At 49.2% G+C, this 27,445-nt stretch overlaps 11 protein-coding genes across 11 annotated transcripts; 6 read left to right on the top strand and 5 right to left on the bottom strand.

The window, feature by feature from the left end:
* Nucleotides 1-557: 557 nt before the first annotated feature.
* On the bottom strand, nt 558-929 carry BDV14DRAFT_185828 (uncharacterized protein). The gene has a single exon (XM_073770728.1). The coding sequence runs from the start codon at nt 916-918 to the stop codon at nt 565-567; it is 354 nt and encodes a 117-aa protein (XP_073621826.1). The 5' UTR covers nt 919-929; the 3' UTR covers nt 558-564.
* A 1,938-nt stretch (nt 930-2,867) lies between these two features.
* Nucleotides 2,868-3,921, top strand: BDV14DRAFT_185826 (uncharacterized protein; the record flags this gene model as incomplete). The annotated part of the gene is made up of 3 exons (XM_073770727.1): nt 2,868-3,184; nt 3,248-3,449; nt 3,843-3,921. Coding segments are annotated over exons 1-2 (342 nt in total), but the record flags the coding sequence as incomplete, so codon positions are not given.
* A 1,925-nt stretch (nt 3,922-5,846) lies between these two features.
* Nucleotides 5,847-6,865, top strand: BDV14DRAFT_23793 (ankyrin repeat domain-containing protein). The gene is made up of 2 exons (XM_073776354.1): nt 5,847-5,976; nt 6,036-6,865. Exon 2 carries the CDS (start codon nt 6,038-6,040, stop codon nt 6,803-6,805), a length of 768 nt encoding a protein of 255 aa, XP_073621824.1. The 5' UTR covers nt 5,847-5,976; nt 6,036-6,037; the 3' UTR covers nt 6,806-6,865.
* Nucleotides 6,866-7,954: 1,089 nt separating this feature from the next.
* Nucleotides 7,955-8,509, bottom strand: BDV14DRAFT_206215 (ankyrin repeat domain-containing protein; the record flags this gene model as incomplete). Its single annotated transcript, XM_073774872.1, has 2 exons — nt 7,955-8,437; nt 8,483-8,509. The coding sequence occupies 2 exons, from the start codon at nt 8,507-8,509 to the stop codon at nt 7,955-7,957; spliced, it is 510 nt and encodes a 169-aa protein (XP_073621823.1).
* Nucleotides 8,510-9,512: 1,003 nt separating this feature from the next.
* On the top strand, nt 9,513-11,340 carry BDV14DRAFT_23762 (uncharacterized protein). The gene is made up of 2 exons (XM_073776353.1): nt 9,513-9,834; nt 9,893-11,340. Exons 1-2 carry the CDS (start codon nt 9,777-9,779, stop codon nt 11,038-11,040), a joined length of 1,206 nt encoding a protein of 401 aa, XP_073621822.1. The 5' UTR covers nt 9,513-9,776; the 3' UTR covers nt 11,041-11,340.
* BDV14DRAFT_23743 (uncharacterized protein) lies at nt 11,146-11,963 on the bottom strand. Its single transcript, XM_073776352.1, has 2 exons — nt 11,673-11,963; nt 11,146-11,607 (listed from the first exon to the last, which is right to left on the bottom strand). Exons 1-2 carry the CDS (start codon nt 11,841-11,843, stop codon nt 11,251-11,253), a joined length of 528 nt encoding a protein of 175 aa, XP_073621821.1. The 5' UTR covers nt 11,844-11,963; the 3' UTR covers nt 11,146-11,250.
* A 2,365-nt stretch (nt 11,964-14,328) lies between these two features.
* BDV14DRAFT_23722 (uncharacterized protein) lies at nt 14,329-16,797 on the bottom strand. The gene has a single exon (XM_073776351.1). The coding sequence runs from the start codon at nt 16,746-16,748 to the stop codon at nt 14,529-14,531; it is 2,220 nt and encodes a 739-aa protein (XP_073621820.1). The 5' UTR covers nt 16,749-16,797; the 3' UTR covers nt 14,329-14,528.
* A 1,703-nt stretch (nt 16,798-18,500) lies between these two features.
* Nucleotides 18,501-20,312, top strand: BDV14DRAFT_194242 (ferric reductase family protein; the record flags this gene model as incomplete). Its single annotated transcript, XM_073771901.1, has 6 exons — nt 18,501-18,545; nt 18,657-18,993; nt 19,147-19,692; nt 19,753-19,829; nt 19,885-20,056; nt 20,266-20,312. The coding sequence occupies 6 exons, from the start codon at nt 18,501-18,503 to the stop codon at nt 20,310-20,312; spliced, it is 1,224 nt and encodes a 407-aa protein (XP_073621819.1).
* Nucleotides 20,313-21,035: 723 nt separating this feature from the next.
* Nucleotides 21,036-23,455, top strand: BDV14DRAFT_185812 (uncharacterized protein). Its single transcript, XM_073770726.1, has 7 exons — nt 21,036-21,213; nt 21,295-21,375; nt 21,429-21,476; nt 21,529-21,720; nt 21,770-21,823; nt 21,872-22,031; nt 22,095-23,455. Exons 2-7 carry the CDS (start codon nt 21,349-21,351, stop codon nt 23,123-23,125), a joined length of 1,512 nt encoding a protein of 503 aa, XP_073621818.1. The 5' UTR covers nt 21,036-21,213; nt 21,295-21,348; the 3' UTR covers nt 23,126-23,455.
* On the bottom strand, nt 23,383-24,793 carry BDV14DRAFT_207299 (uncharacterized protein; the record flags this gene model as incomplete). Its single annotated transcript, XM_073775112.1, has 3 exons — nt 23,383-23,780; nt 23,843-24,037; nt 24,251-24,793. 3 exons carry the CDS (start codon nt 24,791-24,793, stop codon nt 23,664-23,666), a joined length of 855 nt encoding a protein of 284 aa, XP_073621817.1. The 3' UTR covers nt 23,383-23,663.
* A 212-nt stretch (nt 24,794-25,005) lies between these two features.
* BDV14DRAFT_206210 (DUF3723 domain-containing protein) lies at nt 25,006-26,872 on the top strand (the record flags this gene model as incomplete). Its single annotated transcript, XM_073774871.1, has 4 exons — nt 25,006-25,435; nt 25,485-25,780; nt 25,833-26,786; nt 26,846-26,872. 4 exons carry the CDS (start codon nt 25,006-25,008, stop codon nt 26,870-26,872), a joined length of 1,707 nt encoding a protein of 568 aa, XP_073621816.1.
* Nucleotides 26,873-27,445: the final 573 nt, after the last annotated feature.

Here is a 27,445-nt window from a genome sequence, read left to right as displayed (position 1 = left end):
GCAAACAACGTATGTGCTTAAGAACAAGAGACTTGGAGATGGTTGAGGAGAGGGATGAGGCAGGATGGTCCGCTCTATTTATGTCCATGCCTTGAGATTCGTGAATGGTGCTTTCCGACAGTAGCGCTGTGTTAGAACAAATCATCTGGGAAGATTAGCCATGACTGCAAGTATATCTTGCGAACTTACGTACAGTGTAGGGAACAATTCTAGGAAGTTTGCTGGCTCGCAACCTACGGACTGAGGCAATCTATGCACCAACTTATAGGCTAATCTATAGTACTACAAGAAAGTTTTGTATAGCAATTGAGTAAACAAGGAGTAACTAAAATCTCTGGTGGGCTATTGAGTACACCCGACCAAGCTTGCTCTCCATGACTAGCCAGTCAGCCCCTTGACATTCAACCAGAAGAGATAACAAGTCGCTTGATACAACATGCAAACTAATCAGAATTGGCGTCACGCCCAATTTGTCAACATCTATATCTCATCTCAGTCAAAAAGCTTGCCAGAACGGTGCGTGATTTGTGTACATGGTCTCGAGGGTTGATTCGGTTGTCGCCATCATTCGGGAAGATGTGATGCATGATGTGCTAATGCTTCGGGTGATATGCCGCCAGGGCTGGCATTGCCACCTAGGCTCTTGATTTCCTTGCAGGGTTTGCACCAGATGATCCCAGTCCAAGGCGTAACACGATTCATCTTGTCTTCGGCAACTTGCTGTGCAGCTTTGGGAGCCACCTCATGTGCAAGCTTACAATGCAAGCGGGCAAAAGAGATCTTCTCCTTGGGAATATATTCGAAACAATCGGGGTCGGGGCACACAAATCCCTTTTCAAAAGTATGGCTCGTCATATGATCTTCCCACGCCGTTTTATTGGGCAGCTCTCGTGAGCATTCCGTGCACTGGAAACTCATTCTGATCTCAGAAGGTAAGAATGGGTAATGGAAAAACAATAATTCTAGAGTCCGGGTGTTTCAACGTGCGAAGTGGAAATCAACAGTAGGAGGAAGGACAATGGAAAAGGGAGTATGTTCTAGTACTTGAATGTTTGCAAGACAGTTATGTAAATATAATGGAAAAGAGAATGTAAGACCGGAAGATAGGGGAACGCGTAGAACTATATGCTCTCTGGCATGGGGACAGGTGTGCTCTGGATCTTATGCAGCTCTGTCCTTGTCACTCTCAGAAACCTCGTTGGCATCCCGGCCTTGTAAGTGGTGATCAGGATTCGGTAGAACGAGCGTAAACTGGCTATCAATGCTGCCTCGTTTACCAGGGTCGTTCGGTGTGCGCTCGGGCATCTCTCCCACAAGTCTGAGTGGTTCATTACCACCTGCAATCAAAGTCGTCGTCCCACAGCATTGAGGTAGATTCGTGCTTTGAGAGCTCCAATGTTCCGTACGGACGTGTATACCAGGGAAAGACGGTTCTGGAAGCCGTTGCATAGTCGGAGCCGAGATGCTGGCGTTGTGAATGGACGAATCAGGGTCGCAAAAGGAATCGGTCAGCGATGGGTCGACAGGGCAGTTGAAAGGGATATGGGAACTAGGTCCAAACACCGTCGATTCTCCGCTAGTACTCCAACAAGAGGTTAGCTACTGATCTCGTCTCTGGGCCTTTGAGAGTCACCTTTCTTGGGTAGTACCTGGAGATTTGGGGACTTTCCTGGCAGAGCTGCTTGATGAACCTAAGACGGTAAGTAGACGCGACAAGGTCGAATGGAGGACTGGAGGAATACCCCAAGGCCTAGCAGGGAATGACGGCTGCTTGTCTGTGGTTGCAGGGTTGGAACGAGGATACTGAAGAGGATCAATGAGATTGGGAGGCCTAGACACATGCTCATCCTCATCAACTGATGAGGGCTCAGGATCGTGGGCAACATCCCCGCCACAAATGCGTGCGATGGATTGAGACAAACCACATTGCCACAATCCAAGATTCTGGATACGTCCAATAAACAGATTCAAACGGGCCTGGAGTCTTCTCAACATCATGGCTAGAGCAGGTCAGTGCAGCTGTGCACCCAGTACAGAATGCGAGGCTAGCTAGCCTTATATTAATTATGACTTTCAGTATTGCTGTAGGCTGAGATGGTCTAGTTACCAGAACTGGGGTTCTAGAGCTTGGCCCCTGTACTAGTAGATCCAGTAGATCGACGCCACTCTTCTCCGCACCGTGTGCCTAAACTCAATCTGTAAGAACCGCTATCACTGATAGCTGTTTTTACAGATTGGGCTTAGGCTAACACGGAAGAAGTGGAGATAGTAGCGCCACCTTGTGCCTATACCCGATCTGTAAAAACAGCTATCAGTGATAGCGGTTCTTACAGATTGAGTTTAGGCTGACACAGGAATAACTGGGGCCTGAACCTCGATCGGATACTCTGGGCAAGATCTTCGCCTCGCGTCGAATCCACGAACTTGGGACTAGATATCGCTGGCACACAGGATTCCTCGACTAACAATAAACGAAAGCCTTGCAAAAGGCTCATCACAAATTAATGCATTTCTTATTCTCAAGGATTCTTTTGCATGCTCCTCCTTCATCATCAAGAGACTGCGACTTCTCAGCACCTTAACAGGAAAACAACACCAATGCCCGCATGGGTGTCCTGAGAGCCTTCTTTATGTGGTAGTCAGCGCCAGAACCCTACTGCTGGCCCTCCCTATCTGACAAACCCCTGTTGGAGAGTGGCCCCGTAAGTACTAGTTAAGTACCAGCCATCCTCCTCGCTAATACACCCCTGCAGATAGGACGATACGACATTTCAGAAAACAGCCATGGAGACCAGTGCAGATTTACCACCCGACGATGGGATCCATGCGACACATTCTTCTGTAGACTACGTCCCTAAGAGCTACTCCGGCCCTGGATTCGTCATAAACATTTCTTGACACTCATATATTGCTTCAATGCCTGGCGCCCTGCTTGCTGTGCGCTACTGACGAGAAAACTCCTTGGCCTACCCAGTCTTCATCGTTTCCTTCCGAAGCATAATGATGTGGCCGCTTATCTTCATTGGACTCTATGTTGCTCTATGTCTCTATTTTTGGCCTATATTACTTTTGTATACTGCTATCCCTTTTGTGATTTACTGGTGCATTTTGCTCCCTATAAAGTTCTATCAAAGACACTGCGGACAACCATCTCGTGGAGACAACCCCCCCGCTATCCAAAAAGGTCCGAGAATACATTTTCTCTTAATCCCCTAATCTTCGAAACTTCACTGATACGCTGGGATAGTGTCTCTAGCTTCTATACAAGACAACCTCTACGCTCCGCTTCGATGATTTCAGCCAGCCCTTGCGCGAGGGTTACGGCCCGTTCGATCGTTGTGTCACCCTGTTTGGCTTTTTCGGGGGCAGTTGCGCAAACTGCCACTTCAACAGCGAGGGACCCCGGTGCTCCAACCGTCGTACGTACGGACCTAAGGAACATCCTGCGGGCAGATTAGCTAACGTGTAATACAGCGCCCGCCGACGACGACGATGACGAGGATGACGAGGATGACGAAGACGAAGACGAAGACGAAAAGAAGGGGGAGGAGGAGAGACGTGCTGGGCCATCCCCAGCAATGCTTGCGGCCCGCCGCATACATCGAACTTTTGTGATGGCGGCCACCAATTTCGATGGTGGGACCGTGGGCCTTGCCGCCATGGCTCGCGCGTGCGTGGTTGTTGCGGACTCGTTTCCGGGGGAGGTAGGTGATGGTGAGGATGGATGATCCCACAATGGAGGATGTTGACGCGGCCATTGACAGAGAGAACCTGGCGCTTGCGGGCGAGAGGGCAGTGAGGAGGAGCAATGAAGAACCTTTGCGGTCCATACGTACCTGTAGAAACTGTAGAACTTCCGGGTAGACGACATTCTCTGTGGTATTTGAATCCTCCGGCAACAGGATGGACAGCTGGTTTACGTCCGTAACCCGAGACAGAGCAAAATAGAGCTGACCGTGAGAGAAGGCTGGCAGCAGTAGGTCGAGGCCAACGGTCCTCAAAGATTGATCTTGCGACTTGTTGATCGTCATTGCAAAACACGGCCAGATGGGGAACTGCAGGCGCTCAATGGTGTACGGGAGCTGACCTTCCCTCGTACGGAGGTTGATGCGAGGAGTCAGGTGTATTAAGCCCTTGTGGTCGCCCGTAAGAATCTGAGCCTTGATAATGTTGCGGAACAACTCTTTGATAACCGACCGAATTCCATTGCAAAGACCTTCAGCGGCCCGCAGATTCCGCATCAACAGGATTGGCATCCCTGGCTTCAGCCGTAGAACAGAGGGGGGAACGCCCGGATAGTCGACTGAGTGCAGAAACTCACGGGGAACATCCTCATCCGTCTTACTTACATCCCCCGTAAGAGCCTTGTCAACACCGTAGAGGAGAGAGGTCTCGCTCGGAAGACAATCAGTAATACGGTTGTTGATGTGCGTGAGACTGGCGTTGCGGATGCAAAGAATTGCCCGTTCGGCCCAGTAATCCAGAGGGACGGACTCTGCCAGCACCGAGGCCGGGTATACACGCTCGCAGAAGTCCTCGACGGACCGCACTTGACGTTCCTGGAGGTAAGGTGGGAGCGTCATGGTCCCGTGGAGGTCCTTGTTGTATGACATGTCACCCAGGAAGTCCGCAAACTGACGGTTTGACCCCGGAGTCTGGCAGACGCATGTTGACCCTCGGCAGTAGAGTTCGGTGGGAGGGATTCCGAGGGTATTGCTGATTGTCGCAGAGTGGTATCTGTAACCGCAAATGATCCCAACCGTTTGGAAGAGCAAAAAAAGACATACTAGGAGAATAATCTGGGATGCAGCGAGTGTCTGTTAACGCGGGCCGAACAAAATACTTGAGGGAGAACAAGAGGGAAGAATAAGAAAATGATTGTTGGAAAGAAAAACTCCATCTAGGAGAGCTCACGGGTTCTAGCCTCGAGATTCCTGTAGTGGAAGCGCAAGATTCCTCCAGGCCCTTATGGGTCAGCTCCCGCTTTGGAGTCTCCACCTATATCGCTCTTTTTGAATTTATCGTGCTTTACACGGATTTGTAAGAATACCACACCAAGCCACCCTGGAGAGATTAACAAAAGGAAAGGCAAAGGTACTGTAAGCTAACCTCTTGTTGGGCCCGTCACAGCATTGATCCTCCGGGCTCTAGACTCTGAGGCAGAATCCAGGATTAGCTGTGGAGTCATGTACGACGATAGATCATCTCGCAATCTCAGAAAAAAGGAATGAACTGAGGGGGGCATCAAGACTACATACTGAGACACAAGGTGCAGATCTACAGGCATGGGAAAAGGGTGGTCCGAGTGGTCTTGAACCAATCGCCCAGCGCCAAGCTGGTAACAAGTGGGTCAGAATCTTCGAATCTACCAATCATGTTTAGCTCAAGCCAACTCGCTATGCACCGAGTAACTATGGGTATCTTCATACAATTTCGGCTACAGCCTCTAGCAGCCTAGATGTTGCCCCCAACCAGCTGGTGAGTCCCCGCTGACGTGGCAAACAAGTCTCAATAATGGGCCTGCCATTGCCGACGTACCAGCCCCTGCATCATGTTGGGACTGCCTGAGCGTTCGAGGACATCCACTGGGTCTCTCCTCCCCTCCCTTCCGTGATCTGACCTCCGATCTGAAAACCTTCAAAGAGCATGTATTTCGACTTCGAATTATTCCTGATCAGAGTTACCTTTCCGAGTATTACGTGGGAGCAATTCATTCTGGGTGCTTTTGCTTCTTGGTTCCTAATTTTCCGCCCTGCCTGGGTGTGGCTTCTTCATTCCCTTGACCAGAAACAAGTACTTTCAGTGCGGGACAGTATCCTCTTCTTACTCGTGTTCTTCCTTCTACCTGCTCCTTGGATACTACGTATCTAGTGGGATCCAATAAGCCTAGAAGTGCTGGCACAAGTCCTCTCAACCTTCTTCTGCAAGTTCCCAACAAAGCTTCTACGGCTTGTTCCTGAAGTTGGTAAAATAACGGTATGCCTAGCTCTACCCTAACGAGGCTCAAACATTTGAACTGATTGGAAGTTACCTAGACATGCACTTTCTTCGCCTTAAGGATCAACTGCTCCTCCGTGTAGCAGGCAATCTCGAACATGCTAGTGAAATCCTGGCACTTGCAAAGACCAACAAACGACTATATCATACCCTTCGCCCGAATCTCTATGAGTTCAATGTCCAGCAGCAAAACAGCAGCGCGCTGATGTGGTCAGCCAAGAATGACAGATCTGAGCTTGCCAAGGCTTTGATTCGCGAGTTCAAGGCAGATGTGAACGCAATACATGAGGGTGGAACACCACTGATATTGGCGGCCAAGCTAGGGTCGGAGTCTGTCGTCAGGGTTCTGCTTAGTGTACCGGAGATCAATCTCAACGCCCGAAACCATAATCAGGAGACTGCGTTGTGGTGTGCAGCCAACAAGGGGAAGACGGCAGTTGTCGAGGGGCTTCTTAAGGAAGAGAATATTGAATTAGACTGCCATGATGCAGCATGTGGACTGACACCCCTTGCTGCTGCCACAATGAACGGACACACAATGATCACCCGGCGCCTACGAGACACGGGCAAAGTCGACATCAACAAGCAGGACAAGCTAGGCTGGACGCCGGCGTTCCATGCGTTGTGGTACAAGAGATATGATATATTACGTGATCTGCTGGCTGAAAGCGCCCTTGATCATACTCACCGAGATAAGCAGGGTCGCGATCTACTTCGTGTTGCTAATGAATGGGATAGGGTTGAGGCTGTATGGGGCTTGGTGACGTCCAACGTCAGTTCTGTCGTAGATCAGGAGGGACGGGAGTGATGGTAACTCCTTGGCCCAGTTCTTCGACGGAGCGATCAGACATATCTCCGGCGGGCTTCCGAGAAGGTCCTGTGGTGGTTTTCGGAGAAGGACCCGGGGGGTTGGGTCACGGCGCAAGATCAGAGGTGCAATGTGATGTGCGTTAGAAGCAGGTTCGAGCTCTTTGAGATAGTAAGGAATCTTGGGGTCCGCCATTGTATGGTTTCTGTGAGGTAACGATGTCAATACAACTAAGTAATCATAGAGGTAGGGATGCTTTGATGCATACCAAGAAGAGGTAGTGCCAAATAGAGCTGAAGGAAATTTGAGAAAGAAAGAATATGCGGGGCGGCAGTCGATTAATCTAGCTCATCACCTTTCCTGTTACCCCCGTTCACCTTAGCCAGCCGGCTCTAGCAACAACCTGCAGCAGGGCTCCGGGAATTCATCCTGTATGAGAAGCGGTGCGTGTAAACGGAAAAAATCAAATTAAGATAAAAATAGACAGGGCAAGTGCAGTGGTGGCTGAGCGTCCTGGCCATCATGATACAATTGACATGATAGGTCTGAATTAATCAGGTCTATGATTTGGGAAGTCAAGCAACAAACGCGTCATGCAAGCTACATAGCATACGAGCTTCCTGATGGGTGCCTGAAAGTAGGAGAGCAATTTCACACATACCTTACTTCAAAGCAACGTCACACGGAGTTCCCTCAGTCTTGCTCCCGCAGTGAATTTGAATTCCCACGTGCGCGAGTAGGAGCTGCACTGCCTCTCTACACCCTTTGTACCCTGCCCACCAAAGCGCAGTCCGGCAGTTATTGTCAGTAGCATTAACATTAGTCCTTTGTTCAGCAAGCAAAAGCGACATCACATTGACCTGCTTATCCTTTGCTAACAAAAGTGCACTGCCGTTACTCTCAGCATTGGCATCAATTCCTCGCCCAGCAAGTAGTAGGTGCGATGTTGCTGCTGCGCATTATAGTGCCGTCCTGCCATCGTTGTCGGTGGCATTGACATCAACTCCGTTCTTCAGCAGCAGCATAACCACAGAAGGTAGACCACGTTCCAACAGCAAGGTGCAGGGGTGCGTCCATGGGAGTCTCGAATAGCTAGTGAGATGGATTTCACATCTAGCATGGCCTTGAAAATCTCCTCTCGCTCAAACCCTATTGCCCAAAAAATAAAGTCATTCGATATTGTTTGTCTCGTCTATTGATGTCGGCTCTGTTGGCTAAGAGGAGCTTGACAACTTCAACATGACCTCCCAGAGCAGCTTCAAGCACGGGTGTGATGTTCTGCTCATCCTCGCAGTCGACTTCGATGTCTTTTATCTTTAGAAGCACTTTGACGTTGGCGAGGTTCTCATAATGGGACGCGCACCACAGTGCGCTCTGGGACGCATCATTGCAGGAGTTGACATTATCTCCTCGCTTCAGACATTCTTCGACATCAGACGCAGATCCATATATAGCAGGGTATATCAGAGATTTCTTATTGCCCACCGCACGAGCGTCAGTCGAGGTATCGTTTTCGCGGCAGAGAGGGGACCTAAATTCCGGCGTGGCAGGAGATCGTGGTGTCTGAGGCGGGGAGGACGAGGAGTAAGGGGAGTTGTGCTGATTGCGAGAATGACTACTAGGCACACTCGACTACCACCATTAGTGTACGGCAGAGGAGCGCTAACAGATACTTACTATCTCAGTTCTGTTTTCGACCTTCATGATTCACGGCTCCGGTAGAGCATATTTCCCCGGGAGACTCACATGACACCGACCCACAATGGCCAATGGAGTCACTCCGCACGAGGATTGAACACGCAGCGGTTAGTGGTCGTGACGCGCTGGACTGGGCGAAAGTGTTAGATCAAAAGCGTGTGTGTACAATGACTTCCCAGATTCTGATGAGGCGGGAACATGGTGGTAAACCAGCTGCACCTGGGGTACGTGGCCCGCAGATGTGATCCACGGAAGAAGCTTGGCGAGCCAGTGCCGTCCGGTCAAATGGCATCATCACCCCGCCCCCTTCTCCTCTCGAATCGAATCCTCGTGTCCCTGAATGTGCACCTTTCGATTTAATAATGGGTGCAAAACTTAGTCAACAGCTTGCGGAGGCAATTCTGTCTGCTTGTCAGCGGCCAGATGCGCGGGGTAGAATTGACGCAATTCTCCATGACGAGCAGTTTTGGAGACTATTTTGTCGCCTTCGGGAGGAAGTCCCGTCTTTGTCCAAGAATCAAGTGCGCAGGAAGCCTCCCAGAAAAAAGACGAAATCCGATGAAGTAGCTATAACTTCTCATAGGGCATTTATCAGGTTAAAAACCTCATCAGGACCTAGGTTCGACCCAAGCTTAGGGGCGGAACTTATGCGATGGCATGACAACCCAGCAATGATCTTTGAGGTCTCAATCACCAAGCCATACTCTTCACGCCCCCTATCAAATTTTTCACCCGCCTTATACATCGCTTCCGCTTATATACTTAAGCAAAGGCGAACAATTGACAGTGTTCGCTTGAGGCTGTGCCTTGTTTCACTGTCGACTCTAATAGACCATTTCGAAGGTGTTGGTGCTATGGACAAATTGATTAAACAGGCCATCGAAATCGTGATTGCTTCAATTGAGTCCGGTGACAGACAGGAGAATAACAGAGAGAACATCAACAGTGATGTGACCTCCATGCTTCTCGCCGCAAGGAAGTATCGGGTCTTATCCAACGAACTCGGGATTGGCGCACTTTGTTGTCTTCCACCTGACATTGGCGATAGCCTGTATGTCCCAAAAAGCCCTCTACAGTCTAAGCTAACCAAGCTAGGTGGGAGAAATTCCTTCCGCTGTCTGGGTCGGTGCATGAGGCATGTGTGAAATTACTCTCTGATACAGGTATTCAGGAGGAATCATCAATTATCATCAGTCCAACAGATCGAGAACCTGTGACTGTTTCGCTGGCGGCGAGAGCAATTTATGAATTTTGGGAGAAAAGGTTTGATAACATGAACCTGGAGTACATGCAGCCTGGGGGATTCTTCATGAATATAACAACGGTTCCACGTAAGAAACCATAACCTATTGTTAATTCATATAAACACCCTTGTTAACATCCAAGCAGGACTTTCTCAGGCTGACAATACCAATTCCCGCACGTCACCTCCCGCGCCCGGAGACTCCGAACAGTCCCAAGGGGGTGCGACTGGGTACAATTCTCACGCCGCTGCAACTACTGATAGACCCAGTAAGAGGCGTAGAGGGGAAACACAGCACCCTACGGAACGAGCTATGGATAATGGAGTTGGGTCCTCGGAGTCGTCGCGGGATTTGAGCAGCCAACCGGACACCACCAAAGCAGACGCAGAACAAGAACCAGAAAGATGGGCAGCATGGCAAAACGACCGACAAAGCTCCTCTATTCTTCCTGCACATCAGACTATGTCACCTTCTGCGCTGGGAAATACCGAACAAGGATCCCGACTACCTTTACACACGGAAGAGAATATAGGAGCGACGTCGAATACGCCCCATGGCATATATCATGGGTTATTTCAGGATGGAAATCAACTGGCCCTTGAAGAACCGGTGCAGGCTTCTTTGGCTGCGTCATCTACTGAGGCTCCAACTAAACCATCGTCCACCTCGAGGCCTTATAACACCATGAATCCCCAAACTCAAAGGCAGGGCGGAGCTGGCCGGCAGTGCAGCTCTCCTACTCGAGTCAACACGCAATTATCTCCAACCACCCAGCAACCGCTTTCCCAGGCAAGTCTTGTTAATGCGGACGATCCTACCTCGTATCCCGGAACTCAAATACCTTACTCTCTTGGGAACCGGGACCAGGAGTACAATTATGGGCCTAACTGGGATCATTGTTACACGAATATGGGCCCGAATTTACTCACTGATGCATCATTTCCTGCTGGAAATTGGGACTTTGAATACAATGCGACTTCACAGCCCGCGCAGACAGGATCATCAACGCCATTCTTGTGGGGGAACTGGGATCATGTGTATGGTCACATAACGCCAGACTTTCCGACCAATACACCGTTTTGTGCTGGGAATTGGGACCTAGAATACAACACGGCTTCATTACCCGCGCAAACAGCAACACCGGCGCCATACTTCTATGGAAATGGAGAGCATGGTATAGAAGCTGACCCACCAAGCAACATATTTCCTTTTGCCGGCAATCGGAATCTGAATGGCGACCCAGGATTGCGGCCAATGCCAGAAGTGTCGGTACCCTTGGTTCAAAGTTACTGAAAGTTATTGCGTGTGCTCTGGACGGTGGAGATGCAGGCATCACTTGGGTCATTTGGACCTGTACACAAAAGGTTGCGTTGTGCAAGTGTAGATCAGATCCGAACTACAAAAGTCAACTCATCACGAATGCATTCACCTAGAGTAAACCTTGCTACCAAGAGACCGCTGTAGGAACATCAGACGCCAAGCTTAAATCCCGGTTGAAAGTCATCAGACCACCTTGTACGCTATCGTTTGGAACATGCCTCCACCTCCGGTAGTGTGAAAGTATAGCAGGTCACCTCTCCAAACCACCACATCACCTATATCTAGAGACAGGGTCGCCTTCTTAGTATCGACGTTCACTTCCGATATATTCGCTCTTGTTCCTTCGTAGAATATATACCAACCGTTTCCCGGTGAGAGTGGAGTAAGAGCAATGGTGGCGTATATCTCGTCTTTGAAAGCCGTATAGGTTGTGTCTGGTTTAACCAGAGTCTCACGAAATAGACCGGCGAAGACATGATCGTGCTTTGGTTGGACAACTTTTGGATGTGATACTCTTTCTATTGCACTTTTATCGAATTTCTAGAGAGTAATGAGAAAAAGGTCAGCAAAAGTCAACACTCAGCGATCAGGTATGTCGAAGTCACATTTAAAAACTCAGCTATGATCTCGTCACAAATTGGTGGCATTTCGAAAGCATCATATTTCTCTTTGCTAAGTTTCGGCCGTGCCAGTAGAGCTTTGGTCGCCCTTTGGGCAAGATCTTTTGGTATTGCTTTTCGTATGACTTCATAGCCCGGATGGTTCGTCATCTTCATAAAGAAGGGTTATACTTGAGATGGCCAACAGGGACGGGTTCGCAGATAGGAGTCACTCGGCCGCTGAGGAGCTAACGAAAATGATCTTGAGAGAGAGGGGTTGGTGGGGCAATAATTTAGAAGGCCATGACTCTCTTTGGTGCCCGACCTGCTGGAACTTCAATTAATGGTGTTTTCGGGAAACCGTCAAGTTTATGACTCAAGGCTCTTTGAAGTTGTAAAAGAAAAGGGCTAGCCCTCGTCACAGCTGACGATATACAAATTGCGGGCCTAAAAATCTGCCGGATTTACTGACCGCCATCATGACAGTTTTCGTGGATTTCTGCCCGGCGCCAGCTGAACGGTCGGAAGATGTAAGCACGTGAAGCCGTGACCGCCCGATGTCGTTGCGGCAAAATTCAGGGCTGCGACGTGACATATACCTTACTGCCCGCCCAGTCAAACAGACATACTCTTCAGCAAGTTTAAGCCCGCTAAGTAGCTAGAACTTGATTTGTTTCGGGCACTTCGCTGCTGCGAAATCCCCAGAGTCTACGCCCGCGGAGGCGGAGGGGGCAGCCTCGAGTACCCTAGGCGACTTCAAGAGCCGACGCCAAACGATTAGGACAGCTGGTTCTCTTTATGTCCCTGAATCTCACAACAGGATGATGCTGTTCATATTTCGCTAAACCCTAGCATAGAGTTAGTGTTCCAACGTCCATTCCCTGACCATGACTACTCTGACTAACGCGACCAACATTATCGCTACGATCCTTCGTCATGCCCATTACTTCCCTCCTGCCCGCCTGTCTCGATATGCTCAAATCCGGCGCCGTCGTGACCCTATTTGCAACGCGTTTCTAAATGCCCGTTCGCTCGACAAGCATGGTAAGTCGTTGAGCGACTACACAACCTGCCCGAGTATTGCGGTTCGTGGGGTCTCTGTTACGAGCCTCCCGGTCCGGAGACTGCTCCTCCCCCGGAAGACCTGCATGCGACGGCCGCAGAGTTGATATCCAAGTTGAATATTGAGCTGACCGCCTGCTTTGAGCGGGTGGTGGAGTCCGTGGTGGTCGCAACCACTTCTTTCAGGGTGCGGGGGGTAAGACGTATCTCTACCGGGCCGTATACTATCACCTGCGCAGTCGTGGGGTACAATGTTGTCTGTGTCGCTTCCTCTGGCATCGCCTCTCTCCTGCTGCCCTACGGCCGTACAGCTCATTCGACGTTCCGCATTTCCAGTCTGCTGCGGCCCGCTTTCTTCGTACCGCGGATCTGATTATCTGGGACGAGGTTCCCATGCAACATCGACACGCGTTTGAGGCTTTGTCGCGCCTCCTTGCGGACCTGCTTAGCGACAACGACGGGACCTCATCACAAACCGTTTGGTGGGATACCAGTTCTCATGGGCGGCGACTTTGCCCAGACGCTTCCAGTGGCGCCGAATGGCGGCCGAACGGCCGTAACTTCTGCCTGCCTGCAGAGATCTCCGCTCTGGGGTCACGTTGACATCTGCCGGCTCCAATGTTACTTGTGGCAGCCAGAAACGATTGGAACCTCACGCTTGCTGTCCTGGAATCACTAGCTCAGCCTCTAGTACAAGCCATGTTCACTGAGTGACGCCACGTTCGGGCATTGGCCACGTCTTTTGGCCGTCGAACTGGTTTAGTCATTATTTGGAAGAATGACCTCACCTCAATCATTTCGACACGATTTCGACTAGTTGGTGTTACAGCTACGGCGATCTTGATTCCGATGACTATCTGACTTCGATCTTGTACTTTGATGACTTTGTTATGATATCGAACACCGGCCGGCGGCGCACGTTAGAGGGAGCTGCGCCTGAATCAGCCTTTGGTTTGTGCTGAGGCGTGAGGGGAGAGAGTGAAAGTATTCGGACAAAGACGCTGAATCCCTCGGAACCATTTTCAAGAGTATTTAGGGAATCTAATTAGCTTAAAAAATAACCCTCCCCGCGATATAAATTGATTGGTTCAGATGAAGCGTGGTCGCGTCGTTAGCAAATGTGCCCAGAGCGGTCTGGGTTTCCTCGGCGACATATAAGGTTGACCATAGAAGCAGGCGGTCCCGGAAGGCAGTATGGTCCAGCACAAACAAATGCACAGGTTGCCGCGTCGCCATTCCTGTCATGTATTCTGTTGCCCAGTGTCCCAGCAGAGGGTTTCTGTCTGCTAAATTCCCTGATATCGAAATCACGGCCAGCTATGCAGGACGACATCGCTGAGTTACGACGTCAACTGGAAGAAGCGAGAAGAGGCGAAACGGCGACAACAAAGTTTGGATAAACCAGTATCTGTATAAATAACGTGTACTTCCAGAAAATAAGATGCCATATACCGAAGATACAATCATCCATTCACCACGCCTGCGAAGCATCAATATCATGCAATTCGCTCCCAGCGCATAATCCCGCATAAATTCAAGACCACCTGCTCTCTTCCACTTCTCGAATCAATATCGAACCATGGTGTTGAGGTCACATATAGGAAAGAGGAAGGTGTGGTCGATTCAAACTTGTATCTCTGCCGCAAGCGTTGAATCTTCCCAGCTGATCGTTGCTCGTACATGGGGTGCAATTGACTGAAGAATCCTTCAAAGTCGGCTCCGAGATCTCCCTGTAATAAGCCAGGCACTATATCTGATATTGTGAGAGTCTGGTCCTTGGGATGTGGAAAAAGGACTTTATTATAGTCCACGTCTCATGCGTTGCTTCTCGCGCTCAAAACAGTCATAATTGTGCTTGGCCGAGCTCTTCGCTTCGATATAGTACTTTCGCTTGCGTTTGTGATTACATGAAATACCTCCAAGTGGCACTCGTCGGGGTTGCAGCTTTGCCCGCTCAAAATCAATAAACATTACCCGACCGTCTTTCTCGACCATATTGTCGGGTATCGGATCGCCCTGAAGCACATTCAGTTTGTGAATTGCCTGCAAGGATTCCTCAACTCTTTGAATTTGTTGACAACGCCGGTTTAGAAGGGGTTTACCGACATAACTCATGAACATGATATGGACGATCTCGGCAATACCATCATAAGAGAATGGGTAACGAAGTCGCAGGCTGCCGAGTAGCACGGGAACGTATAACCCTTGGATTGGAGCGAGATGTGAGTAAATAAGCTCCTCGTGTTCCGAGCCTGTAACAAACTCGACTGGGGTGCCTTTCCCCACGAAGGTATATCCATGGGACCATAGTGTGATTTTGAAAAGCGCCCCGCGGCTCCCGTGCACATGCAGCGACTCGCACCCTAAACATGTATCGAGCTGCTGGTTGTCACTGAAGAATTGCCGGTCTAGCTGACGAATGAGGGTCGCTGGGGTCAGTTGATGTCGATTCACCCCATGATCCAATACATTCGGACATGTCCGATCTAGCCTTCCTCCTTTGATCAAGCCCAGAAGGCACTGCTGTGAGCAATATTGCCGGGACTTGCCTTTGCAGTCTGAACCTTGCGGTGGTGCCTTTCCTGAGATGGAACGGGTATCTGGCGGGTAAGCGAGCTGGCGATCTCTAGGCGGCCGGCTGGGGGTATCGGGATCAAAGTCATCGCCAGCATCATCATCATCAGGATTCAGAGAGCTGGTGTCATGTGAATGGTTGCAGGACCCGAACCGAGCGGACTTTGACCTTGTCTGAACCGGAGACGCGCGGCAATATTCATTCCGACTCCGCGTTGGTGCTTTAAAGTCAGAAGAGGGAATGTCCTTCTCTGATATTTCGTCAAGAAGATCGTCGTATACCATGTCCCAAGTGTCCAGTTTGCGGACTGCCAGGTTTGTCCAAGCGATGTCTCGGGTCGGTATTCGTACAGCGCGGAGAGTGAAAGCCAGTACCTGACCTAGCGCGGTCAGGTGCAGTCGGTTATCACCACTAGGGTTGCCAGTCCATCCTGTTATGAGACCAACATCTTCTCCAGGCACTGATAGGTAGTAGTAAACAGTGGAAGGATCGTCATGCAGCACACGGAGGAATATAAATGCTTCACCAGTACACACATAGCCATACTCCAAACCCGCATGAATCATGTATGAAAACGTTTGGGTTATCACGGCCGCTACAACACGACGACAGATCACTTCTGGCGATTCATCTTTCTGCAAGCGAACCACCTCGTCGAGATCCATGTCTTGAAGTCCGGCCTTGATATGGGAAAGGGAGATCTTATGGGGTGCCTTATACTCAATGATGAATGCCGGGACTTTCCCTTCTAGGCCCTTATTATAGACACAGAATTGATCTGCTCGAGGTCGCGACCTTGGCTGACTTTTTTTCGATAGTTGGACTGATAGACCAACACTGGTCGACTTGGTGGCTAAGCGGGTGGAGCGACGCGGCGGCTTCTGGCTGAGGCTTAGAGAGCTCACATTCCTCGCCATGTTCGAATCATCTATCAAGGTGTTGGCGTGATTCTCGAAAGTAACATCGCCATTCAGTTTAAAGGTTTTTTGAAGTTGAGGATTTGCATATAGCTGCTGAATCACGGAAGCAACACGCGACTCAACAGTCTGTCGTTCGAAGTAACTTAGATCTAGCTCCGAGCTTAGCATCCTCCCTCGAACTTCTTTCCCATATTCCTTCAATACCACTAGAGGCGTGAAATGGCGTTCGGTCACAAAATCAGTGTTCATTAGGTCGTCCCATATCTCAATCTGTTCATCTGGAAAGCTGCTCCACTCTCGAATCCTAGCTGGGCGGATTTTGCGGTCGGCGTTCGCGGGATCGCCCTTTGTAGACGAGTCTTTGTCTCTCTGGATATCCAAACCGAGAAATAAATGCGAATGGCAAGCATCGAGGAATTCAGGAAGTGTGGTGTTTTGAGTCTGATGCCTTAACTGTTCCTCAACTTGCTTTCGTAGTAGCTGTTCTTCCTTCAGGCGCCGACGCAGCTCTTGTATCTCGTCCATCTCCCGCTGAGACACTCTGCTCGTAGTTGACTGAGTGGGCGATAACGAGTTGGCGAAAGAGATGTTTGTTTTGGTGAGGAGCTGGGCAGAAAGCCCCACCGCCTGCGGCCTAAATACCTGATTACGTGAGCGAGTCAGTAAACTCAGATTCCCTGCTGGGGGGATTCCCCAGACTGTCTACCAGCTGTCGTTGGAATAGGAGCTTCGTATATCGTCCATAAGGGCGTCGCACAGCTTATTAGTACTGTATTCAATTTTTTCCTCTCGGAATTTATTCATAACACACATCTCCTCTCTTCTTGAGCTGGTTATCGAGATCCAATGCTTCCTTTATGAGCTCTCTATTTGCTACGGAGTACCTTGTTCCCATCAAATTTTGTCCACCCGGTATTAAACCATTTGTAGACCCACTTTGTCATACACTTAACTGTATTTCTTGAGCGGAGTAGATCATGACGTTTAATCAAGGGTTCAACAGGGATGTAATCTCGGCTCGATGGTTCACAATCACGGTCAACGTAGATCTTGATATATATGTCATCGGTGAACCAGAGTATTAAATTGCTGCTGTTGTTCTGCCTCTTTTTGACTTAGTCTCCAGGGGCGGTCAATTAGTTCCTGGAGATGGTACCGCTGGAATCAAGATCCAGCTGTTTAGCGGGTCATATGTTCATTGGCTCATAGGATCCATCCTGAAGACTTTATACCATATTAGGATTAGTGCCTTCAGGAGCTTAGAGTGGCGCGGAAATGACAGCAGGCACAGGAAAAGTGGTCAGGGTTCCGTAAACCATTTCTTAAAGTAATAGGGAATGACTTGCCAGAAAGACATTCGGTGTTTCAAGGTCCTCTCGCTTCACTGTGCTAAACTCCTGGAGAGGCTGCGTGGCGTGACACGCTCGTAGGCTTCTAAAAACACAACTAGAACACAGATTGTGGTTCCTTTGATTTAAGCACTAGTAACTACAGTACAGTATGTATAAGAGAAGGAAATAAAGAGGTTAAGAATAGAGGCAGTAAAATAATCGCCCAAGGTCGTATCACCTTTCATGACTAGTAGATTGGCCACACGGGTTTGATGACGAGCGCTCCCCCAGCGGGGGTAGAATAACCTCAAGTGTTTGATGGACTGGAGGAGGGTAAGAAAATGCCTGAGAAAATGCCTGAGAAAGTAAGTTTAAGCATTCGGTAGGAAGATGCCATGACAAAGCATACAAGGTTACGTAGTGTCTTCAGCCATTTTTCTTGCAAGGATGAATCGAGAATATATATCGGTCCGGTTTTATAGATTCGAACCGCCACAACTACATCAGATTCGCACTCTAGGCTGAACTTTGCAGCTTTCTTGAATAGGCCACTTCTGCGCCTTTGTTGCTGTTATGATCTTGCTCGAGCACTCTCTAAGTAACGCTTCTTTACGCTGGATGTGATCTTGGACATGGCGTGGTTTCACAGCTGGGCTATGCTGTATTCCGCTGGGGTGTATCTTAGGAGCTCTAAATTCGAGAGGTTGAGGGTGCTTAAGTATTGTTACCAGGGCCTCTGGACGAGCGTTTTCCGCAATCTCCCAGCTGAAGGTCTCGACAACGCTTTACTTTAGAGTGCTTTAGTGCTGGGGTTATTCAGCGCTTCTTCAGCGCTGGGGTTGTTATTGCTATCAACAGCTATACGTGCTATAAATAGCCCCCCTCTTTGCACGCTGTTCCTGTTGACCTATTTTTCTTGTGCTAATTGTCTCTCCTTTGGTGCATAATGAACCCAATAGCAGTTTACGCTGTTGCCGCTGGCGGTAATTTTGTTGGTCTTCTCTTGTCCCGGACGCTCTCTATGTTCATCGGCTGGATGGACCTGCTTTTCTTTCTGCTCTCTCGACATCTCACGCTTTCTTTTATATTCCAAAGACATTAGCTCCTCCGCCCATGGACAAAAGCTAGCGTTTTTCTTCACTTATCATATGCGGCAATCAGCATCTTTCTTGTTTTCTTCAAGACAACGTCGTTGACAGGCGCTGGCCGCCGGGCTGGAGAACTGGCTCTAATCAACTTGATTTTCCCATTGTCAACCATTCACCTAAGCTTCCTAGTCGACCTCCTAGGCATAAGGTGGAGCACTTATTGTAGGATTCATCGTGCTACCGGCTGGATGGCTGTCGCTCTGCTGTCATTCCACGTTATTGTGGCGGTTCAGGCCCAGGGATTCACAATTCCACTGCATGAACTAGAAAACCTTTTTACTATGCTTGACAGTATCACAAACTTCGATTAATGTTTGACAGGCTGCAGTCTCACTGGGTGCCCTTGCCCTGTTCTTTATCCCATGATTCTGTCAATGGTCTTACGAGGTTTTTCTCCGAGGACACCAGATTCTTGCCGGGCTCTTTGTCTACGGCACCTGGCAGCACATCCTAAAATGGGGTTCTTCCTTGAGGATCTATCTCTTGGTTGCGTTGGGGATATTTGGACTGACCTGTCTTTACAACTAATAACTCTTTTACATCGAAACGGCCTGTTTGCGGGCCGTGGAACTCCCAGGGCTATCATGTCTCTTGGCACGGGCAGATTTGCGGAGGGTACCACGGTAGCAGCCGCTCATATTGGCGTAGTCTTACTTCAACCTGTGAAAGTGGAGGCTGGACAGTATATTAACCTACGGATGCCGTCAGTTAGTCTATGGTCGTGGATGCAGACACATCCTTTTACAATAACATCATGGTCTAGAGGTGAACAAGACGTCGTCGAGCTTCTGGTGCAGCCACGTCGTGGTTTAAATGCCAATCTGGTTCAACATGCCTCCGCTGCTGTGGGAAGCTCGGTTTCTTTCCAGGCGTTGTTCACAGGCCCTCATTGGGTAAGCAGAGAAGTTGACCGCTATGAGAATATTTTGGTACTTGCTAGCAGATCTGGGATTGCAAAGGCCGCTCCATACCTGAAAAAAATAATCTACGGTTACACTACCTGCACCTCCCACTCCCGGGTTTGCCGGCTACATTCAGTATGGTAGGTAGAATCAGTTGACGAGATGATTCCAGCCCTGACCCTGTTAAATGATCTTCTGAAGGATGATATTATGGATGACGGCTATGTAAGTGATGAATGATGTCGAAATGCTTCTAAGGCTGACAATGACACTATTTTAGATACTGCATATCTCTATCTACGTCAGATATGGCCTTGAGCAGAATGAACTACCCTTTGGGCAACATAAACAAGTCTGTATTTACCCTGAAGCACCAAATTTTCAAAGCATAGTTTCCCTCGAGGCATCTAGCGATCAATTTGAGAGGCACCCTGAAATATGGGACGAGCAAGGTGAATGCTAGTGATGGGTAAGCTTTTTGTGTCGGAGCATACTGCCGCTCGTTACCGCCTGCCCCTAGGGGTCGACCTCGCTTAGTCATGCATTAGTCAGGTAGATTTATCTTAGCTAGGCGGCCATACCAGCCACCCAATGGAGGACATCCATCGCTTCCCACATTTTGAGCCTTGCACGTGGGTTACCTGCTCACTCTTCTCGCTAGTCTCTGCAACAAATAAACTTCGGGATCATATACAGGAGACTGTATGAGATTGCCTCCATCAGGATGTAAGACTTTCAGAATCGGAGTAAGACAACGAGCCTATCAGAAGACTTGAATTGATCTATCTGGTACTCTATGTACGGAATTCAAAGCATGAAGACATTCAGAGAGGATCGTAAACAAACACGCAGATGGACCCTCGCGGAGCGAGGCTAGCCAAGGTGGGTAAGCGGTCGGCGTACCGACAGAAACCCGCGGTTTCAGATACCCGGTGACAGCCAGAATAGAAGCCCTTACTAATAAGGGTTGACCCTTTTTGGTCTAGTGGCAAAAATTCGATACCCGGGTACTTGAAATGCACGTGACATTACTAGTCAGCCAGGCGGTCAGAACAGGCAGAATCTCGCGATACTCATTCAATCAGTTCGACGTCGTCGAGCCCGCGGAGGAGGTCGTCACGCTCGGGATCATGACTTGCAGGTAGTCGTGATACGGAGTACTCACTGATTAAGGGGACTGCCGAGCGAGAAAGCGTATTAGGCGATCGCTCAGGAGCGATTAGTTACGGGGAGTGACATTCTGCTTAGTCACGATAGGCGCATCTTGAATGGAAATAGTAAGATGAAAACGGAAAAGCAGGTTGGAACTGGAGAAGCTCAAGGAATAAGGAACTGGGTCTGTAAGTTTCGTTTTACCATATAGAGTAGTTCTTTTTGTTTTTGATCCTTTAAAACGCAGGAACCGTTTGGGTGCGCAGCTGGTGGGGCTGACGCACGTCATTTGAACATTGGCTCAAGGCTACGATTTGGCAACCATGGCTATTGATTCTCAGCAAAGGTTCTTTGTGCCTCGAGTCTCTTCGACCATTCTAATTCCAAGGCCCTCATCTCTGTGAGGCCCTTATCGGCTCCCATTATAAGTAGAGGCGTTTCTCTCAGCTTCCACAATGTTTTTACTCTCCCCCTCCTTCTTTCCACCCCCTTCTTGGCGACCGAGCGGCCTCTCCAACATCGGCTAATATCATCTTAGTTGATTGTTACTTGCTCTTTTATTTATCTTGCTCTGTCTACAGCTGATCTGCTAATGTGGTTTCTTCATCTTGGCTTTCCTGTAAGTGTAATCCTTGTTCCGCAATCACTAAATGCTCACATTTCGCGTTGTAGATCCATCCGACAGAGGTGCTTTACCTGGATGAGGACTCATGCGCTGATGTAGGTATATTGCTTATAGATATTCCTAGGGTGGATGCTCACAGTAGTCTAGTTGGTCAATAGGGTTGGTAGGAATTATGAACGGTTACTATCAATCCATGTTGGACAGAGTTCGACGACGTTGGAAAGAGCCAAAAAAGGGGGACATATTCGATGGCATACTCTAGCAACAGAGCAGGAGATAATATCATCAGATTTCCGAGACAACTGTCAGAACACTTTCTACGTCTTGATCGGCCTGGAGGTGAATCCATCATCCTTGGCCTTGTCCACCCACTCACCGTGTATCATAGGAGCCCCGTTCAGGAGTAACTCCCGATGTGCTGGATGAGGCAGACCTTCGCGAGGTCAGTCAATCAGAATATTATCCCCGGCGAAATCTCACATCCTGCTAGCTTGTTCAAGCCGTCGGTGTTGACTTTGATAACATCCGGAAACTGGGGAGGGATCAAGTAGTCTGGGTTCATGATTGGCTTCGAGAGGCTGGCTTGATCCTATGCTTTGAGGTGCAGCAGGACCAGACACCTGTCAATATTAGCCTTCCAGAATCATTGAGTCTGTTCCATCCAGTGTCTTACATTCCATTCTTGTTCGTCTAACCATGTATTATGGTAGTAGAAGGCCATAACACAGACCTTTCGCAATCTTCCATTGACCCTTCCCTGCTGACTATCGATCGCGCATTTACCAGCCCTGTGCGGCTCCCCTTCCATAATGGTTCCCAGTTTGATCTTGCCTGGGAACAATACATGACTTGGCCACAAGAGCAGAATACAGTTGATTGGGTTTGTCCAGAGCCTACAGCAACACCTGTGGAAGCTGTAATGTCTCCTAAACCCAGCCCAGGTGCTTTATCCTGTCTCACCCCCCCCTGTTTTGTCAATTTACCTCCAGCGGGTCAGTCGCATAGCCCCGCGGGTTCTTATGGCGGCATACTGCAATCCCAATCCATTCATACCCCCTTGTCAATTGATAGTCCTTGTCTGATATCTGCAGCGACACCTGCCATGTCTATTACGACTGGGATCGATGCTAATGCTTTATCTTATCCAACCCCGTCTACCTGTCATGCTAACTCGCCTTTAGCGGATGATCCAGTTGCCACCCTGAGTTCCTGTGATTCAACCCAAACAAAGCTCCAATTGTTGCAATTGTGTAGGTTTGGTGAAGATAGTGAACAGTCTCTTGACAAGGAGAGGATTTCACAGATCCTTAAAGCAGAAGCGGGACTTCTTGCAGAGGAATCTCTCAGACCACTGCAACCTTTTCTAGGAAGCAGCCAAGCTCACATATTGCCCTCTCTGTACGCCCTTGGACTTCCTGTTATATGGAAGGGTATAGAGGGAGCTGTGAACTACTATAGAGTGCTTGAGGCTGAGAAGAAAGAGACACCAGCTCTTGATCCCCTGGCGAAGCGCATCGCCCAATTTCTGTTTTACCTCAACTATAGGTGGCTGGAAAAGCATGTGGAGCGAGGTAGGACGCCTGTTACCAGGCTTATTCTCAAGGCCTGCCCCGCAGAGACCATTACCAAACCTCGCCGTGATAATATCACTGGTTATCATAAGCGACGAGGAGAGTATTGTTGGTTACTTGTTGCATGTTTGGGAGCTGGTGTCTTGCTGTATGATACTATAGATGCGATGTAAGCTCTTCCCAAGCAGCTTCCAGCACCTTAACTAATCTAGACCCTTAGTATAAACTCCACTTTCAGCATTTCTCAACTAAATGTTTTTATATCTTTTGTCCTGCGCACTCGGCCGGGCAGCGTCAGTCTTTTTCATTCATTGAACCCGATGGTGAAAGCGCTCGTGCTAGGCGCTAGTACAGTCAATCTCTGCCCGGCTTTCCTAGCCGGCAGTGATGAAACTATTAGAACAGCCGAACTAGCGTTTGCCAATGCAGCGGATCAGGAAGCCCTGGTGGAGCAGCACACTGAAGGGGTCTGGCTGGCGAAGGATGCTAGATTAATTGCAGAGGAAAAAATGATGGACTTTTTCCATAGTTTTTGACTTGGTCACTATACCCCTGTTTGTTAGATCACGTATTTCAGATCTTAAAGTGGTGGTTTTCTCTTTCGTCCATTGTCTTACATGTAGGCGATTGCAACCTACGTTATCACGGTGAATGAAGTTAATGCAACATATATATTACTCTAAAGACTAGCTATACAATGCTTGATTCTTGTCAGCTATCCTGCTGGGACCAGGGTTTCGTGATAAACGTGTGTGTAGTGAGGAGGCAGAGACGGGCGAGCCCAGCCAAGGTCCCTGTAGACCATCGGTGTTTAGTGAGTAGGGAATGCTACACTTCTGTAAGATACTAAGGACCATTGATTAATTTTAAAGTCGAAATGGTTGGCTGACCTTTCTCAAGTCTTGGACGGTCGCGACTGACCCTGTTGCGGACAGAAACTCTAGGGGTTCTGACTGCCAGCGTGTACTGTCAATACCAATCACACCATCAGGTTTCAGATACTTCTGCATGAGGAGCATTGTAATGTTAGCCAAGGCCCGGAGGGACTTGGTATGAGACTGATTGGGTTCGCGCATCACGCAGTGCTCTAAGGCCGCTGTGTGGTATGTGAGTAACAAGTACGGCATTGGAATAAGCTTTTCGCGTACCAATCTGGATGGCCCCATCCTGCCCAAGAAGGATATTGGAGCAATTTAAGGCGTCATGTTCAAAGTTGTTCTCCAGTAAGTGTAATAATCCGTCAAGCACCTCTTGAAGTTAGGGCCATTGCCGGTTAGGGATATTTTGCAGTTCCATACCTGTACAAGGATAGAAGCTAACTGGAGCTCAGACGGGAAGGGATCACAAGCAACCAGGTGCTTCAAAGTGAGAGGATAGTCATCAACAATAAAGTATGTCATTTTATGGTCTTCGAAGATTTCCCGGGCAGAGATAACATTGGGGTGCTGAGTCTGCTGGAGTACCTGCAACCATTTATCTGCTTTTGCATTGGACAATGCGCGGACAGTGATTACTTTGGAAGGATTCTTAGCATGGACGGTAACAGACACGGGTCCTGCAAGATCGCAAGTAAAAAGCTTTTTTAGAATGCCCCAGGGGGACCCTCTCCGGATACCAGGCAATTGAACTGTCACGCCCTCACCTTGGCGGCTACTCTGGGGGAAGTCCTGTGTATGGTCAAGCAAAGCTTCATCAGAGGGTTCTTGCCTGGCTGACTGTTCCAGTCCCTTAGCCAGTCTATGGTTTCTTGGGCCTTGAGACTTCGTGGGCGCGGGCACTGGAGGAACTGCACGTTTGGTCTGGAAGAGATCGGGGTATATCTGCGTGACCGGTCGAGCCATGATGGGAAAAGACTTTGAACGGAGGACAGATGGGTTGTTTCTGAGATACGGGAAGGTTAAATATGTTGAGGGTTTCAGAGCGCTGAAGTTCTTGGCAAGCAGTACTTCAGCGCTTCGCCCCACAGATACCACCAGAAACCTAGCAGGTAGTCTAGTATGAGAGCTGTATTCCACTTAAATATTTCTATCCTCCCTTACGATAATATTGGTGGATGTCATTTTCTGCCTTGAATATGGAGTTGTTGACAGATGCTGAACGGCAACTAACCACCGAACGACAATCCAAGTACCATGGTACCGCCAAAATCGGGCTGGATCAGATCTCTCTCCAGCCATTGATGGGTCGAGAGATCGATCAGAAAAATGTGGAGCGGTTACAGGAGATCTTTGCCAAGGATGGCTGCCAACGACTGGACATCCGGAATCACGTGACTGCGGTTATTTCAAGGCGACACCTAAGAAGAGCATGCCGCGCCACAGGACTGACCCTTGAAGAACTAAAATCTCGTCAACAGCAGTACCCCCACCTCAATTTCGGTGGATGCCAGGTAAAATGCCTCCATGGGCAACACCGACTCAAGGCTGCCGAGGAAACTTTACCCCCTACTGACCGTTGGTGGACGGTTGACCTATATCTGGATGGTATGAATTTCCCTTGCATGATTTCTCCGTCTGTCCTAAAACTTTTCAGATATCAGCCCAGATCTACGAATCGCTCTAGTCGATGAATATGCGAACGAAAAACCCCCAACCGATGGGGAAGTGTACCGAAAAATCCGTCAATACCAGCATGAGAGCAACGCCCTCTTTCAGAACCGCTGGTGGTCCCGACTCTCGCCGAACAAAGCCAAGCGGTTACGGCAGCTTACTTCCCAAGACAACACATACCTCTGTGCAGCATTTGATGGGTTACTCGTGATCCCTGGGCTCTGGAATGGGATGAGCCTTGGATCCTTAAACACTGTACTGGCGTTAAAGTGTGATGAAGTTGGTTTTACTAGTCGCTATCTGCTAAATCGTTTCTAACTGCTCTTACTAGGAAGTCATCCACTACCTAACGCATGTAAAGAATTTCTGGGCAGCGCTTGTCAACCGTGACCGCGCTCAGATGGCCCTTATTGACCTTCGTACGGTTGACACGCTACAGCTGTACGCCCCTCGGGCGAGTCGAGTTGATCGGAAGGCCGTGAAGGGCAAAATCCTTGGCGGCGAGGTTTTTACCAACTTCAGTCGGTCCGAACGTGCCACTATCTGGGAGAACCTACGATCCCACGAAGCGTGCGACGGCATCATCCCATCCCTTCATACTTTCTTCCGTGACATCTCCTACCTGGAACTCTGTGCCAATGCCGTGAAACGGCTGGTTGTTGTGAACAAGCAACATTCTACAGTTCGGGGCGCGCTAGTCCACAGCTTTCAACCACGCCCCGATAGTAATCGTCTAATCCAGACGTCTGAAACAACTTCTCGCCGACAGCTTGGATCTATTGATGAACAGATAGCATCCGGATACCATCAAATTTGGATGTATGCAATGCGGCATTACCCGGACATGGCCAAGGATGTCCAGGGCGGCCAGAATGCTAATCCTACCCGGGCAAAGGCGCGAGCGCGAGCGGACGAGAGCGTGATTCATGGCATGGCCACACTTGCTCGGGATCTGGGCTTCTGTACTCCACAGATCGAGGCAATCCTAAAGCAATCGCCCGACCAGCAGATTGCGCGGGCTGCCCTGCTCAAAGCTCGGAAGCCGGACCACTACCACTATGACCCTGAAACCTTTGAGTCACTTGTTGAACAGATTGCTGGTTGTTTTGCACTTGCTATCCCAAACAACACCCCGTCAGTAGCGCTTGTCACTGGCCGGGCGATTAAGCTAAAAGACCGCTGTGGAGCTCCTCAGGAGCAAACACAGCGGCTGGACCGCCCATTTATTTTTCTAGACCAACTATATTCAGCGACGGTGACACAAAGTAACCTCTCGTCGCTGGAAGTAAGGCGGTCTGTTTACCATGCTTTTTTCGGCAAAGTCTCTTTCCAAACTGTACAAAGCACACCACCGACACAGTCAGCACCTGATGAGCCCCTCTCACCCTTGTTTCTGTCGAACAATAATACCCGCTGGGGTTCTACATCTATTGCAGAGAATGTATCGGGGCGTGACTCCATTGGAGAAACACCCAGCCGCCGTGACCAAAGGCCGGCAAGCCACCAAGAGCATCAGGAAAACTTTCAACAAGATAGACAGCAGATGGCTGTATATACGTCATCTCCACTTGAAGCATCTTCCCTTCAAAGTTCCCTAAACCAAGGCTTTCCTGTTAATGAGGCTGTGTCTATCAATACATGCGAAAGCTTGGATTTGGAAAATCTAGGGCCGGGGATGCAAGGAAACGAAGTTCTGCCTGCAATTGATGGAACTAATAGTGAGATCGAATCCCTAGATTGTACAGAGATTGATGAAGATGAGTTGATTACAAGGGTGGCAGAAGGAAACCAGAACCTTTTGGATGAGAGGGTTCAGGCGAGACTTGGGCAGGGCCGTTTCCGGGAGGAACTAGCAGCTGGGGAAGGGCGAGAAGAAGGCATGGAGTTGAATCACATCGCGAGGGAAGCTGAAGCACAGAAAGCTGAACAACAGCAGGAGCAACT

The sequence above is a fragment of the Aspergillus stella-maris genome (assembly GCF_047715825.1).
Source record: "Aspergillus stella-maris strain CBS 113639 unplaced genomic scaffold BDV14scaffold_126, whole genome shotgun sequence".
Classification (NCBI taxonomy): Eukaryota; Fungi; Ascomycota; class Eurotiomycetes; order Eurotiales; family Aspergillaceae; genus Aspergillus; species Aspergillus stella-maris.
Note: the sequence above shows the minus strand (reverse complement) of the source record. Positions and strands in the feature narration are given on the sequence as shown.